Below are 16,383 nucleotides of genomic sequence, written 5' to 3'. Positions count from 1 at the left end.
AAATACTGAAACATATAACTGGGCTATACCTTTTTGAAATACAAATTTTTGAAGTTCTGTCCTAATTGTATTATTGTATATTTTCAGTTTGTGTGCAAAAGTCAACTACATCATGTCAAATACTATTTGATACTTGGTATTACCTGTCTGTTTACATCTTCCATGTTCATACCTCAGAAGTGGCTGTGTGATATGACTGTATCCCCAGTGTGCAATACAGTCATACTCATAAACTCTTTTCAATTGATTTTTTTTTTTTTTTAATTACATTTTCTGTTTTTTCTGCGAACTGTGGGAGAAGATGAGTACATTTCCTGTTGTTAAGAATGAAAGCTGAGGTGCATTAAATGTTTTGTTATTCTGGAGTAAAGCATAAGATCTTCACCCCTATGACAGATGCTGAATGTTCTTCCAGTTTGGGATTCATTTTGTTCAAGTAGCCTCATTGACTTCATGAAAAAAAAAAAAAAAATAGGCAAGGCTTAAATTTAAAAAGTCTGGAGATGCGTTTAGAATTGATTTTTCCTGAGGGATGGTGATTAGCATATCCAAGTATGAGAGAAAAACTCAAGTATTCCAAGCAGCCATTTCCCCTTTTTCAGTATAAGGCTCATATCCTCACCTGATTTCCATCACTAATTCAGAGTTTAAGGCAACCCAAGGGTAGTCCTAGCAACCGTAGTCAATTTGTGTAGTTTGTGAAGTATGGAGTACAAAAGGGTATCGGGATCCAGGATAAAGGAAAAATGAATGACCACAAACATTGCTCTTCTGCCTTGAGCAAGGCTTACAAAGCCAAGTATAGGCCTGTTTTTAGAACTTCTGTTTATGCAGAACAAAAAGCACACCTTTACTGTCTACAGTAAGAACAAAAGTTGGTTTCCTGAATATTGAAGGTGCTGGTTCATATAGTGGAGTATCTAAGTCCTGCTGCTGGACTCACAATGACACCACGCTAGATCTGGACTGGATTTGTGTATTTTATTAGAGCTATGCTATTAAACTTATAATAGGTAAATCTGCAATACTGGCTTGCACATGGTTTATTGGGTATTTATTTTGATGTGACTGAGATGGAATTCTGGGGTGTTTTCTTTTTACCATATCAGACTTTTATTTTTGCTTCCAACATGTAAGAGGTGACAAATTAATTTTTGTCTTTTTTTTTTTTTTTTTCAAAGATTGTTCTGTTATGGACTCTTCTCTGGCAATAAATTACTGTAAACAACTTCTGTTTTAAAGCTTTAGCATACTTTTTGACCACGCCCATCTACCTTTTTGTTTCTACAATTCAGTTTAAGTCATCTGTGTTTAATCATTCCAGAGTGTTTTTAAGGTTCAGAATTATGTTGCACAGATATCAGCTTTTGCTTTGTTTTTATTTAGGGCTGGGTACACATTAGTCCATAAATAATATATATGAATAGGAAAAAAAAAGTGCAGGTTTTGATGCCAATTCTGGGGGCTAACTTTGTAACTACAGATGTTCTTTAAAAGTTTTTATTCGTGCATAAAAGTCTGTATTGGCTGTAATTGCAGGTTGATGCTACTGAGAATGAACCAAAAAGCTTTATCTTTATGAGTGAAGATGCATTAACAAATCCTGACAAACTGTTGGTCCTAATTCATGGTAATGGCGTTGTCAGAGCAGGTCAGTGGGCTAGGAGACTTATCATTAATGAAGATCTGGACAGTGGCACACAGATACCATATATAAAGAAAGCTGCTGAGGTAAGTGAAAGTGTATATATCCTGTGTCTATAGGCATGTGTATTAGTGTAAGAAGAACTATGAATCTGAAATGTTGTAGCATTTTAATCTGTATTCTACATTTTCCTTTATGATAATCGTATTTATGATGCAAATACTTGATATTGTAAGAACTTTTGTCGAATAGGTCTAAATTTTCCGCTTACAGTAATTTTTTTTTTTAGTTTTGTTTCATTTTGTGGCAGCACTGCCATGTAGTGTAATATGGTAGCTAATGTGACAAGAGCCCTTAACAGGCGATGAGATGCAATACAAGGCATTACAGAAATTTGTTATGAAGTGTTTTCTTTTACATTTCATTAAAGTTGTACATATTCTCACTCAACGTCTGTTGTAATCTCATGATAACATTATCTTTCATGATAACAGCAGGCTTTTTTGCTAGGCTTGTACTGAATTTATTAGAGGCACAGTCTTTTTCAGTTTTGCACTGAATACTGATTCATTGTGATTCACCTATCAATACTTGACAGTTAAAAGCATTTACATTTTATGGACACTATTCTGTTATGGTTTTGTATGTATATGAGGGACAATGCACAACTTGTGTAATATTTTTAACATGGAACATTGAAGTATAGTGCATCTCTTGCCTCTTACTGCTTTAGTGAAACTTACTGTACTAAGCATTCAAAAAGTCTATCCAATATTAGCTATTTTTGTTATATTTGTCAAGATGTTTTACCTTTAATATCAATGTTTTCATTGTGATAGTTGCACATTTTGCAAAGTGAAGCTGAAACTTTTGCAGTTCATGGAATCATACAGTATGTGCTTGGGTTGGAAGGGACCCTAGAATTCATCTAATTCCAACCCTCTGCAGTGGGCAGGACTACCACCCACCAGTTCAGGCTGCCCAGGAACCCATTCAACCTGGTCTTGAGCTCTTTCAGGGGTGGGACACCCACAGCTTCTCTGGGCAACTTCTTCCTGGTCACCAATTTCTGAGCAAAGAATTTCTTCCTCATATATAGTATAAATTTCCCCTTCTTGTTTAAAACTGTACCCCATTGTTCTATCCTTATCTGCCCATGTAAAAAAATTGTTTTCCCTCTTGTACTGGAGGGCTGCAATGAGATTTCTCCACAACTTTCTCTTTTCCAGACTGAACAAGCCCAGATCCCTTAACAAATCTTCTTATGAAAGGTGCTTCAGCCCTCTGATCATCTCTGTAGCTCTCTTTGGAGCCCCTCATATAGGTCCATGTTTTTCTGGTGTTGGTGGCCCCAGTACTGCAGATAGGGCCTCATAAGGGCAGAGTAGAGAGTATGTGCCATGTTTGTCTTCCTTCAGCATAAAAGATTTTAAATCAAGACTCAAAGGCAAATGCAAAAACACTTAAAAGCTTCTAAAGTATAATGCAGTATTGTGGTAGGTCAGGTGTACGAGATTAATTTCAAGAGTGCAAGTTCCAGAACTTTTAATAAGAAAGCTGGAGTGCTGTAGTTGTGTACATTTTAATAATGGTGCTTACGTGCCTACACTTTTGGTACTTTTTTCCCTACAGATGATGCTTTTGTGGCTGTCATCAGATATTGAGCATTCAGGGATAATATCCCTAAATTAATGGAAAATCCTGAAGAATATTTCTAGGAAAGGAGAATTCTGGATTCTTTGTCATGTTTTGTTGTGAACTTAATGCAGTGATTGTGCCAATGGAACAGAGGGAACAGCTCTGTTCCCTCGAGATTATAGCCTCAAAAACAGACTTTGTATTTCTGCATTTTGAGCATTTCTTTAAGAATCACAGCACAGGAACAAAAGTTGTTTCTTGACAAAATATCTTCAGCAGTGTAACCATTTGATCACATCGGGACATCGGTCTTGATTCTTTTATCTTCAGATTTTCTTCCTTAACGTGTTGATTTTTTTAATTTGTAGTGCAGTTTAGTTGAATGATTCCAACTGTTGTGACAGCCACCCTGCCCTTTCATCCATCACAAAGTTGTGGCAAATATACTGTGTAAAGCACATACTATCTGCAACGATTTTTATTACGTAAAATCAGCTATAGAACATGCCATATTGTATTCTTTTAAAGCAATTGATATTATTGGTATCGTGTAATCACTGTAATGCGAATTGAAAGTCTGTCTGGTTACATAAGGTGATATCAATAAAAGTCAAACCCTGCTGAAGCTACTTGGAGCCGTTATATTATGACATAAAAAAATGGAGACAGTTCATTACAAAGTGATATCACATCTACTTCTTGTACAGATTGCATAAATTACTTCTCCAAGTGCAGGAAGTTATGGTGGAATGAGTATAAGGGCTCCAATTTTAGTTAATAAAAATTGTATCCTTTTCTGGGTTTTCTGGTATTCAATCATCTAGTTGATTTAAGCATTTCTATCACGTATGAAATGAAAATAACTGACCTAGATAGTAAATGGCTTGAATGAAAATTGTGATAGCTCCTCATACAGTGTTGCCAGTTTGAAGGAAGGAATTATATTCCTTGATATTCTAGTGTTTCTTCTTAGAAGAGGTCTAATTTTTGAGTGAAACCAGTAGACCTTATCAAAGCATAAGATTGCAGTGCTGGTGGGAGGAGAACGTGGATTTTTTATATATGTAAATATATAAATATATACTGTGAATATGAAGTGGATAATCGTATCTAGGATTTGAAAATTCCCCTGATCTCTGGTGAGTGTGAAACATGTGCATGTAGCTAAAAACATTTGCTGGCAACGAGGATTTCATTCACAAATTTTCATTTCCTGTTAGTAGCACCACAACGTTTGAAAGACATAAAGCTACTAGAAGGCATCCAGGAATGTTACAAAGATGGTGAAGGGTCTGAAGGGCAAGTTGAATGAGGAGCAGTGCAGCCCCTGGATGTCCTCTGCACAGAGCAGAGGAACTGAGGGGAGCCCTCATGGCGGCTGCAGCTCCTCACAGGGAGCGGAGCTGAGCTCTGCTCTGTGTGACAGCGACAGGGCCCAAGGGAATGGCATGGAGCTGTGCCAGGGGAGGGGCAGCTGGGGGTGGGGGACAGGGTCTGCAGCAGAGGGCAGTGGGCATGGAACAGGCTGCACAGGGCTGCGGGCACGACCCCAGTGCCGAAGTTCAGGGAGTGTTTGGACACTGCTCTCAGATGCGGGGTTAGAATTTTGGGTGGAGCTGTGAGATGGACTCGATGATCCTTATGTGTCCCTTCTAACTTGGGATTCTTTGATTGTTCTAAACATGGTTTAACTCAGCAGGCAGCTAAGCACCACACAGCCACTTAATAATTCTCTCCTCAGTGGCGTGGGGGAGAGAATCAGAAAAAGGTTACACTCATGGGCTGAGATAAAGGCAATTTAATAGGACAGAAAAGGATGAAAAATAATAATAAAAACATACATATACAAAAAAGTGATTCACAGTGCATTTTCTTATCACCCACCAACTAACACCCAGCCAGTCCCTGAGTAGTGACCCCTTCCCCTCAGCTAACTCCTCTGCTTTCATAGTTTCACATGATGTATCTCAGTATCACAGCAGTATTGTGCGAGTTGGAAGGGACCTTAGAGATGTCATAGAGTATTCTCCCATTTGAGGAAAGACTCAGAGACCTGGGACTGTGCACCCTGCAGAAGAGTGAGGGAAGATCTTATCAGTGCTCATAAATATCTAGTGGATCAAAATGTAAGAAAAAAGCTTCCTTTCCTTGTGGGTGACAGAGCATTGGAATGGGCTGCCAAGAGGGGTTGTGGAATCTTCTCTGGAGATATTCAAAGCCTACCTGGATGCTTTTCTGTGTACCCTACTGTAGGGAACCTGCTCTAGCAGTGGATTGGACTAGATGATCTCCAGTGGTCCCTTCTAACCCCTGCAGTTCTGTGATTCTGTAACTTACAGCATACATTTGCAATGCCTCCACTTCCCTTAAAATAAAACAAAAACCACAGTTGTGGGTCAAAACCATGGCTTTTTCTTTCCTGCTTTCCTCTTCAGACAGTGATGGAACTGCCATCAGCAAGTTTCTGTTTATTTCTTGGAAAAACTGAAAACAGGCATGCAAAAGGTGGAGATATCAGTATACAGTGGATTTAGCTCTCATATCCAGAAAGTTAAATGAAGGGAAAAAAAGTAGAAGAAACTATTTCTTTCTGGCACAATACTTTCAAGAAGAAGAAAGAAGAAAAAAAAGCAGCCAATCATAAAGTGTGTATTAAATCAGGGAGAAATGGAAAGGCTTGAAATTTATCAGGCATCTAGTGGCTTGGGGCTGATACATACTGGAAAGAAAAGATCCAAGGAGAAATATCCTAATGGGAATTCCAGTAGCTAGAAATCTTCTTTCTTTTCATCTGAGTGGTTCCTGTAGGTAGAACTTCTTCTTCCATCTTTTATATCAAACTGTATTGTGTAGATTCAGTCCTGTGTGTAATAGGTGTTGGAAGTAGTTTACAAGGTTTATATAAAAAGGAGGTAAGATTAATGTATGAAATTAGAAAATCAACCCTCATAGTGTAAAAAGAGATTTTCTCTCATAGTGTAGAAGAGTAAAAAAGAGAAGAAAAAAGTAATGAAATAGAGAATGCATTGTAGGAAAAGGAAAGGAGAGAAAAATGTACAGAATGTTAGAGACATGTAAATACATTAAATTGGGGTAGGATCAAGTATACTTTAGAAAAACAAGTAAAAGACGGGCAAATATAAAGCAGTGGGACAGTATACACAGATGAATAATGATTCTAACATGCATATAAGAGTTAGTATGGACTAAAAGGTGGTAATTTCCTACAGATATACTGCTAAACAAATATTGCGCAATTTTGATGTTTTGTTAAAATAGAAATTCTCTACTGCAGTTTTTTGCAATGAGAAATACAGATTTTTGATAGAAGCAGTCTTCTGATGTGTGACAGGCTAAAGTTCAAATCTCTCCTCTGGGAATCAGGGACTATTCCACTTTTAATTTTAATACGGTACTGAAGCTATTCAGTTTTTATAAGTAAACAGATGTAAATCAAAGGAGGAATTTCAACCTGTCTCTTATGCATTTTGAGTAAATGTCTGATTCACTGTCTCATAGAGTCAGTCTTTTTTCTGTCACTTTTTATTTAGATGTATATACAGTGACTGAAGCAGCACCAAGGAGAGACAGTGAGAGAGAGATAAGTTATTTAATTCGCTGATTTGGGAATTTACTTGGGGTGTCAAAAATTAACATTTTATGCTTCTGATTTCATGTAGGTAGCTCAAGGTCTCCCATAATCTGTCAGTCACCAGGCACTTCTGGAGGTTAGATTGTCTGGTTCATTGCCAAGTGGTAATGACATGGATGGTAATCAAAACATTCAGATGGGAGATGTACAAATGACACCAGTGATACACAGTAAAGTGATACCTGGGAACAAGCAAGAAGGTATGCCAAAGGCAGCTTCTGCTTTATGCAATAGTGTTTCCACTGTAGTGACCAGAGAAGCAGATTCTGTGCTTTGAAGTCTGCTGGGTGTAAAGCAAGGAGAAGCTGCATTCGAACTACTTAAAGTGGCAGCTTGCTCCTGAGGGAAACAGCAGCTCAGCTCACCTTGGACACTGGGAAGAATTTTGGAGTCCTCTTATCTTTGGTACATTTCCTCTAGGGAATAAAGTGGAGACCAACTTACTGTACTTCTTACAGGAGTGCAAAAAAACCTGATGGATGCTTTCTGTCTTTGGAAATTCAGTGTGTTTGTTACCTAGGAAAGCTGTGGTCCCAAAGATGCTAATGAAATTCAGCCACAGCAACTGACAGCTATTTGATTTTTAGTATATTTTTTGAAACAAGCAAGAATTGTTGCCTGGCTTCAAATTCCATCCCTCTATGAGATTGCTTAGGTGTTGATATGAATACTTAAAGGAAAATTAATGCTTGATTTAAGGGTAATAGCAGGAGAAAAATAGCTTTTTCGGAGAATGTGGATGATTTTTTCAAAAGAGATGTAGCAGAGTCCAGGCATCAGAGTTTCCGTGAACAAATGCAAACGGGGCTGGCTTGAGATGCAGAAGTCTTTCCTTAGAGTATAATATAACAAGATTTTCATCTTCTGTTTTTCCTTGTGTTCATCCTATTCTTAAAGCATTGCCTCTATAATTTGTGTTGCAAGAATACTCTTGGGTCTATTCAGTCAGATTAGTATCATTAATTTATACCAAAATTGGTGGTAATATTTAATGAGAATTGCTGGGAGTTTTTACTTCTGTATTTGGCAGTAAGATGTCGCTAATTTTGGAAGTGCGCCGAAAGGAACAAAATACATATCAGGTGTAGCAAAGTAGTAGGAACTTTACCCACCATAACTTTTATTCTCCTTATTGGTTACTAGCTGGTATGGTAACATGTTCAAGTCTTATCATTTTGTAAAAATGAGAAAGAGTGGGTATTTAAATATTATTTAAAAAAAGAAAAAAAAAAATCTTTAAACTGCAATATTAAGAATTCTTGCTGGAAACCTTCCATATCATGTGTTTAATTATAGAACTTTTTTTTTTTTTCTTTACAAGATTCCCTTGACTCTACTTGTCGTATTTTAGAACCCAAGGTTTAAAACTTTGTCTTAAAGATTACAGGTACTTAGGATGTTTCAGTGAGGTGAACAAGTGACGCTGGAAATAAAACAGTTGGCATTTCTTTGCATTTGCAGTTTTTAGACAGAATTACTGCATCTATTAATGGGTAGTTACAGTGTCATAGTAATCATGGTTTTATTTGGGAATTCTATTATTTTACCGGACATAAAATTTCAATAGAATGAACAGAAATGTGGTATATTATTTTTTTTCAAATAGTATTTATTGGAATGTACTATATATATTTGTTTATATCCATTTTTGTAGGCCATCAAAATAACATTGCCTGTAAAGCACATCTTCATAGAGAAAACTTCTTTACATCTTACACTTTTTTGGAGAATAACGTTTAGAAAACTGATGTTACAAGTAATTGGATGTATCATTTTTTGAGATATTTCCTGATGCATAAACACAACATACAATGTAGTACAAAATAGATCATAATGTATAAGTGGCATAAAATACAGTATGAAAAATTTAGGAATGGAAAAAACAGTGATTCTCTTTTAAACGTTTTATAAGGAATGGATAATGTCTCAAGCACTGGTGTGAAATACTGATCAGCGAGCAGGCAGAAGGACAAGTTGCATAGCTATTTGGAATTAATTGATTGCATAATATGGGATATTATGTAATAATATGTATAGGTGTTTCATCAAGTTAGAAATTCAAGAAGAGGTTAAAAGCTCAGGCTAATGCTGAACTGACAGGGTATATAAGCCCACACCAGCCCCCATGCCAGCAAAGAAAAACAATGAGATGACAGCTCTACTGTTTGGAGAGAGGTTGCTAACGACAGCTTATTCCTTTATGATTTCAACTCTTGACAGAAGACAGGTCTGCTTGTTGCATCATGGCAGATGTATCATTACCTTCTGGCCCTGTCATGACTGAACTGCAAAAAAATCTACTTGCAGTTCTGAAAATCCAATTACCCTTTGGAATTTAGTCCAGCCTTTATAAGATGCATGTGTAGATGCATTACCATTGTTATAATAATTGCTTATATTACACTCTTACTGTTTTCTGTGCTCCATACGTTTGGTAATGTAAAGCTACTTCAGCATTGCTTTGTCTTTTATTCTGCTAAGTAGCTTGCTGTAGAACCTTGTATTAGTTTACTCATAGTTTATCACTGACCTAAGAAAATAACTGTTAATCTATTTGGGTAAACGTGATTTGAATAGGTGATGTTTTTTCTTCCTAAAACCATGCAAGTTTTCTTTTCACTAGCTAAATATTGGGTTAAGAATATTAAAAATAGATCATGATCATTTTTACCACAAAATTTAATGTGAGCATAAAGGGTCTTTTTATCATATGCATATTACAATATTTTTTTTTATTCCCGTTCTCTTCAACTTGTTGGATACCTAACAGTGACTCTGGAGACTTAGAAAAGAGTAAGAGAGGGTGTGGATTTTTGAAAGTATGTCAAAAGCCTTGGGGTTTGGGTATGATCGGAATTTCAATAGGGGTTGAGATGAGTTTAAATGCATAGAAGGCGAACGTAAAAATCTTGTTTAATTTCTGTCATGTTGTTCTTTTTTTAGTCACTCTGATGTCTTTTTCAAATCTGCTTTTCTCTCAAGCTTTGTGATACTATATCCAAGATCTGTTTTTTTTTTCCCCTCTTTGTATTTCGTTTTAACTGCTGATCCCTTTTCTGTGGTGCTTCTGCCTTTAATATCAGCTGAAACGGTCTGAATTGCTGAATCAAAGCCGTTTTGGGAGAGAGACGGTGTTTAAGATTGTGCAGGGTGAGATTCTCTGGGTAGAAGGTAACACTTCCTGCAGTTATAATCAATGCACTTGACACTTTCAAAGGCAGGAGAAGCCATGACTTGCTCAGGGGTTAAACTTTTTAAATAACTTCCCTTGGGAAAAATGCCATCAATAAAATGGAATAATTAGTTGAGGATTCTTGAGTAGCCTAGGTTTGTAAAGAAAAGATTAGAGATAGGTCAGGTTTGCATTTCTATTGTATTTTCTCTCCCTTTTGTTTTTTAAACTATGAGCTTTTGTTTGAATGCATACTGTATTAGAAAGTCAGTCTGCTTCAAAAATTGTGTCATCTGCTTAAGTGAATACATTATTCTTGTAGTGTGTTATTGTCTGTGTAGTCTAATGACTGTAAGAACAGTGATAAAAAGCTATATAAAATATAACTCTGTTTTTTTCCAGTTTTCCTACCCACAGGCCTGTTCTGCAGTCATTTCAGCTAACAAAAAAAAAAAATAGCCACAATTTTCAACCTTACTAAATGAGTACCAAAATATTAATTACAAATTCATTTCCAGTACTAGAAGTTTTAGATAAATGAACATCTGTGCTGAGGGTCATTGATTTCTGTAGAGATGAAAAGTTGTACTACAAAACAAAGTTCTTCTCACAGTTTTAAGTTTTATGGGAAATTTTCTGTTTTTCTGACTCTTTGGTATCATGATTTTTGTTTAAACAGCTATTTTGAAATGTAAGACCCGGTTAAAAACACTGCTTTCAATATACTGAGTAGTGTATGCATACCGTACAAATTACTGATAAATTATGAATGAATGGATTTAGAATAAGAGTCTTACCCTTCGTTAATAATTAATTTGTTTGCACTTTTCACTTTTCTTAAAGGAAAGTAGAACCACTGACGGCAATCTAGACAATAAATGAACAAGACTTAAGTGAATGTGTGATCAACGTTTTTCAGAAGTAGAGCATTACATTTTCTAATGGCCTGTGTAGAGATGAGATTTGCATCACCTGAATAGGCAGGCTTATTTGGTAGGGTGTTTTATGCATGCTGGGTTTTAACAAAACTTTTAACAAAATAAGTATTGACTATTCTCTATTCAGCAATTGGTTACACAGCAAAATATAGCCATTCTTGTTTGAGGCTGTGTCTGTGAGAAGATGACTGAGGAACTGCGATCTTTAATTGCCCAGAAATTCTTATGAGACTCTCTCTGTTGTAGTGTGGATCTTCAATAGACTGTTTATTTTAAATTGAGAACATGCATAGCGTTTATAGGAGAGGTGGGTAAATGCATTTTAATATGATTCTACTTGGAATACAGTAGTTACATGTGGTGGAATTTTACTTTGTATGGGCCACTTTGTAAGATTCCTGTCTAGAAGAAAATAAAGACATAATCTACTATTGGTTTGATTCAGAGAATTTGAGTTCACGGAAGTGCATTAGCTTCGCTGTAATTTATATTCAAATGCAGTAAAAAAAAGTAACATTTTTATTTAGGCTGGTTTGCTGTAAATCTGATGGCTGATCCATTTTAGAATGGGAACTTTGCTGTTGTTCTTCTTTATGCATTGTAAGCTGTGCTTATCTTGTCTTATTAGTGTGTTTTTTGGGTAATGGAAAGAAGGTTTTAATACAGACTTCTGAATGGCACCATGCTAAGTAGTACAGATATGCACAGAAACTGTCTTCCTGGAGTGTAATTTTAAGAGACATAATCCTAATATTAAAATTGCACTCATAGATTGGAATGAGCTGTTAATTGTTCACTAGTTAATCTTAAGACACTAGCTTTATTTTGGTTTATGAAAAAAGTCAGTAGCCAGTACTTATGTTCTGCTTATTCTGAGCAGCCTTTGTCAAATTTATCTTACTGAGATTGTATGCATGAAAATAACAATGTGAAAATGTTCTTTATAGTACATCACCTTATATGGCGAAATTTTTGTGGCTTTTACTGTTTGCAAGCACATATTTATATCCTTTACACAAGTCACACAGGTTTTAATGTATTTTAATAGTTTCTAGAGGAAAAAAATGCCTTATTTATTAGATATGAGTATGGTTAAGATAACACCTAACATGTTAATATCATGTGTAAATCGTACCGCTATAGTATATATGATAGAAAAGTATTGTGTGTATGCCAGCATGGATATGGCATGTGCACGTATTTAATATTACACTAAATTGCCAATACCCTGTTGATTTTTCAAATGAATCATTACTTAAAAGACTTACCAATTCAGTGGGGAGATGAATACTTCCTTATTCATACCATGAAATGCATATTTGAATATAATTATCTTTTGCTTACTGTGCAGTGAGCTAGAAGATATTAACTTTAATGCATAGGAATCCAAATAAAAATTTGATACGCTTCATCCTTAAATACTTTACTACTCTTCTAATAATGCGCATTGCTGCTTCAGGTAATAAGGAAATGGGTATGGCAATGACTTTGTCATGCAAATTTACTCAGGATGGTAATCTTTTGAAAATACACAGATCTTTGAACGATGTATGTCATTTTTGATCAAAAACTTTAAAAAGTTTAGTAGCTCTGCTAGAACAAACTGAAACTGTGGGTAATTGCCTTTTTTTCCTGAAATTAACAAATTATAACATCAAAAAATGTGTGAGTGAGGTACGTAGTAGGTCATTTGCTGCTGCAGGCATTTTCTCTCCCTTCAGGATGTGCTTGTTTAGTTTCTCTCACTTTGTGCCTGTGGCACTGTGTGGTGAAATTCAGGCATGTTCTTCCCCTCTAAGGAATCTCTAGGGTGACAGATAACTTATACAAAATTAATAAATGGTGTTGCTTTATTATTATCACCCATCCCAGGCAATTCTCACTGTATTCCCTTTAGAACTAAGTTGAGTTGCATAGGATGTGTTTATTCAAATAAATAAATAAATAAATGCTTCTACACAGAAATAAGCTGTGAAAGTGATTGTAATAGGGTGAAATATGTCGTTAGGAGCTACTGACAACAGTTTAATGGAAGTACTCCATTTTCAGTGATTTCTCCAGTGAGAGGAAGGGGAAGGAAAAAAAAAAAAAAAAAAAAGAAAAGAACAGTGAAAACTTTATATGTTAATTAATTTTTTCCAAATTAGAAAATACTAGGAATTTTTTTAACACGTCAAAGATTAAATAATTTTCTTTCTAAAAGAGAAAGAAAGAAAGAAAGAAAGAAAGAAAGAAAGAAAGAAAGAAAGAAAGAAAGAAAGAAAGAAAGAAAGAAAGAAAGAAAGAAAGAAAGAAAGAAAGAAAGAAAGAAAGAAAGAAAGAAAGAAAGAAAGAAAGAAAGAAAGAAAGAAAGAAAGAAAGAAGGAAAGAAAGAAAGAGAGAGAAAGGAAGAAAGAAAGGAAGGAAGAAAGAAAGGAAGAAAGGAAGAAAGGAATCTGAGATTATGAATTTAGTTTTCATTCACCTCAGAAGTTTTTAAAGAATAAAACTGTTTTGACGCTATTCGTCTTGTAGATTATTTTTGGGGCAGTCCAGGTGTACCATCTTGCTTATTCACAACCATTTGTTGTACCATATTGCAGTTCTAATCCTCTTAGGAAAGGGGGAAATTGGCTCAGATAGCTTAACCTGTTATATTGTCTGCTACATGGAGCCTCAATCTCTAATATGCCAAAGGCAGTGAGACTTCAGATTGCTTTGGTTGGTAGAACAGATAATGAAGCTTGGGTGTAAATAATTGCTGGTACATGAGGGAAAACAACTTAATCTTCATTTCTTCTTTTTTCAGGGTTTGGGGTTTTTTTTGTTTTGTTTTGTTTTTTGTTTTTTGTTTGTTTTTTGTTTGTTTTTTGTTTTGTTTTTGGGGTTTTTTTTGAGGGGGGAGGGGGAGATTTGGGTGGGTTTTTTTGTTTTGTTTTTTGTAGAAAGGGAATAGTGAATAATTTTAATTGCTCTCACGCTTATGTACTTATACTATCTTATAACCACTGTTAAGTGTATTATCAGTGTTTAATACTGGAATCTTACGCTGTTGCTTGCTTCTCATGAATAAGAATCCTTAAAAATAATTCAGTATTAATGATCATCATTTATTTTAATATTTGTGTCCTTAAAGTTTATTCTCTGCTTTTTTAAAAATAACATATTGTTTCAATAATAAGGAAATGGTCTCTTTAATCTAAAAATCCTTTGAAAAATCTAGGCAGAAAGCACGTGTGGTGCTTCAGTGCACAGGTGACTGAGTTTGTGTTGACCCTCTGTAACTGAGCCTGTGTTTTGAATCCCAACTCTTCCTCCTGTGTTGGGAGTAATATGATTGAGTCTTCCGGAAACAGTTCCTGAATGTTGATAACGTGAGGCTTTTCCATGAAATACAGAAGCTACTCATGTGGAATATGCACCTTCCACATCACGCCTGGTTGATATCAAATACAGGATTTTCAAGATGTGACAGCCCTTGCTTGTGAACAATATTTATGCTGAATTTAGAACTATCTTAATACAAATACTCAGTTGATATCGCCTGCTGATGAAAAAAATAATTAATTTTGCAGTTTCATTTTAATGTTGTTATTGTCAAACAAATACTAAAAATGGTTATTACACGGAACTGATTTCAATATCATTAATTAATTAATACCTCATGTTGAATTAAACATTCGTTGGCTGTGATTATATAAGCAGTCATTATCATATACTTGGCCTTTTTATGGATGTTGACATTCTTCATATTTTTTTAGTTGCATCGGTATTCAGTGGTTGATCTTATTTTCACACAGATCCTTCCTGAAAATAATAATGTACAGCTTCTTTAAATAGTTTTATCTTTTGTTTTGTGAGGGTTTTTTTATGTCTTATATCATGTGTTTGCTTTCTGTAGCTCTGGTGCCCTGTGAGGCTTTCTGTGCATTAGTTTTCTAAATGCAAATATGAGAGCAGGAGATGTAAGAATGGCATTCAGGAGTTTACCTGAATCGTTCAATTACCACCTTTTCAGAGCAAAAGAAACACTTTAATGTTGCCCTGCTGGAAATGAAGGTACCACATCTTGCCTTACTTGTATAAGATTTTCTTAAGGAAGAAATGTGGAATTTCTAAGTGCTCCAGTGTAAAATAGTGTTTGAGCTCTGAAGGCAGTCAACATTTGTCACCTTGACTTGTTACTAATTTTAGATATTTAGTATTTTGAAAATATGGAGTTTTTTTCTAGTCTTGTTGTTCTTCGAGGTTAATTCAGCAGAACTTACCTGGAGTAATTTTACTCTGTTTATAGTACCTTTTAATGGTAGTCTCGTGATATGAGCATTTTAAATTTGCAGCTGGGGAAACACTTTTTCAGCATCTCTTTTAGCCTCTTTTTCCCTATATTTTTCAGATTAAATTACTATTCTGTGAAATGCCTGTATGCATGTGCATGTGCACATGCTCAGGTATACACATGTAGAAAAAGATGTGTGCCATAATTGTCTAGTTTTTTCTAAGTTTTCAACTTTATGAATATCAATATGAGATGTGTGACAAAAAATCTTAGTTTATTTCTTGTGTCTTTTGGGTTTGGGAGCTGCAGCTCTGGAAAAGTACTGTTTGATGTTATTGTTTTCTTCAAACCCAGTAATTTATGAGGTATTAAATGTTATAGTGACTATTCCTCAAAGGTAGCAGTATTTCAGATGTCATGCAGGTTAACTTGCACTGTGATTTGACTTGTTATAGCAATTGTACATTTTTTTTTCCTTTGGACATCCTTATTGAAAGACTTTTAAGCAAGGAACTAATTAGGAATGGGTTATAATACCCTATAAATGAACGATTGATAAGAGTGGCAGTTGACAGTCTTAGAGAAACTATCTAGAACTTGGAAAAATATTGTTGCTGCCCCAAGTGCCCAGTTAAATGAAAGCTGTCTGCTGCTCCTGTGTAACAGCATTGCATCAGTGCCAAGAAGGGAAATAATTACTGTGATGACATTCAGCATCAGTATTTACTGAGATACTGCTCATAAGTCTGTGTTTTTAAACTGAATGTCCATTTTCCAAACTGGAAGTTTAAAGAGAACACAGTAATTATTGATTTCAGAAGAGTGTGGGCTTTCTTTAGATGCTCTGAGTTATGTTCATGAGGTTTTTTATGAAGTCCATGCTGACTCAGAGTTTTACATGCTCTTTTTGGCAAAGAAGTGTTTTCAATTCCATTTTAACTGAACTTTGTGCTTGTAAAAGGTGACTGGCTATCAACGCCGTAGCATGGAGGCCTGTGATATGGGGAACAGAGCAGGCGCAGTGCAGTGTGCCAGAACCACATACTGCAGGGCACCTGCAGAGCTACAGCATCTGTCCTC

At 35.6% G+C, this 16,383-nt stretch overlaps 1 protein-coding gene across 10 annotated transcripts in view; it reads left to right on the top strand.

Moving 5' to 3' along the window:
• ARB2A (ARB2 cotranscriptional regulator A) overlaps nt 1–16,383 on the top strand; it is a 260,171-nt gene that overhangs the window by 68,080 nt on the left and 175,708 nt on the right. For 8 of the 10 annotated variants that reach the window (XM_072358861.1, XM_072358857.1, XM_072358859.1 and 5 more), the window contains one exon: nt 1,540–1,731. The exons of the other annotated variants lie outside the window; for them this stretch is intronic. In XM_072358861.1, the coding sequence (XP_072214962.1) occupies nt 1,540–1,731 (192 nt within the window). The remainder of the gene's footprint in view (nt 1–1,539; nt 1,732–16,383) is intronic. 10 annotated transcript variants of the gene reach the window in all.

This window comes from Excalfactoria chinensis, chromosome Z, assembly GCF_039878825.1.
Source record: "Excalfactoria chinensis isolate bCotChi1 chromosome Z, bCotChi1.hap2, whole genome shotgun sequence".
Taxonomy (NCBI): Eukaryota; Metazoa; Chordata; class Aves; order Galliformes; family Phasianidae; genus Excalfactoria; species Excalfactoria chinensis.
Note: the sequence above shows the minus strand (reverse complement) of the source record. Positions and strands in the feature narration are given on the sequence as shown.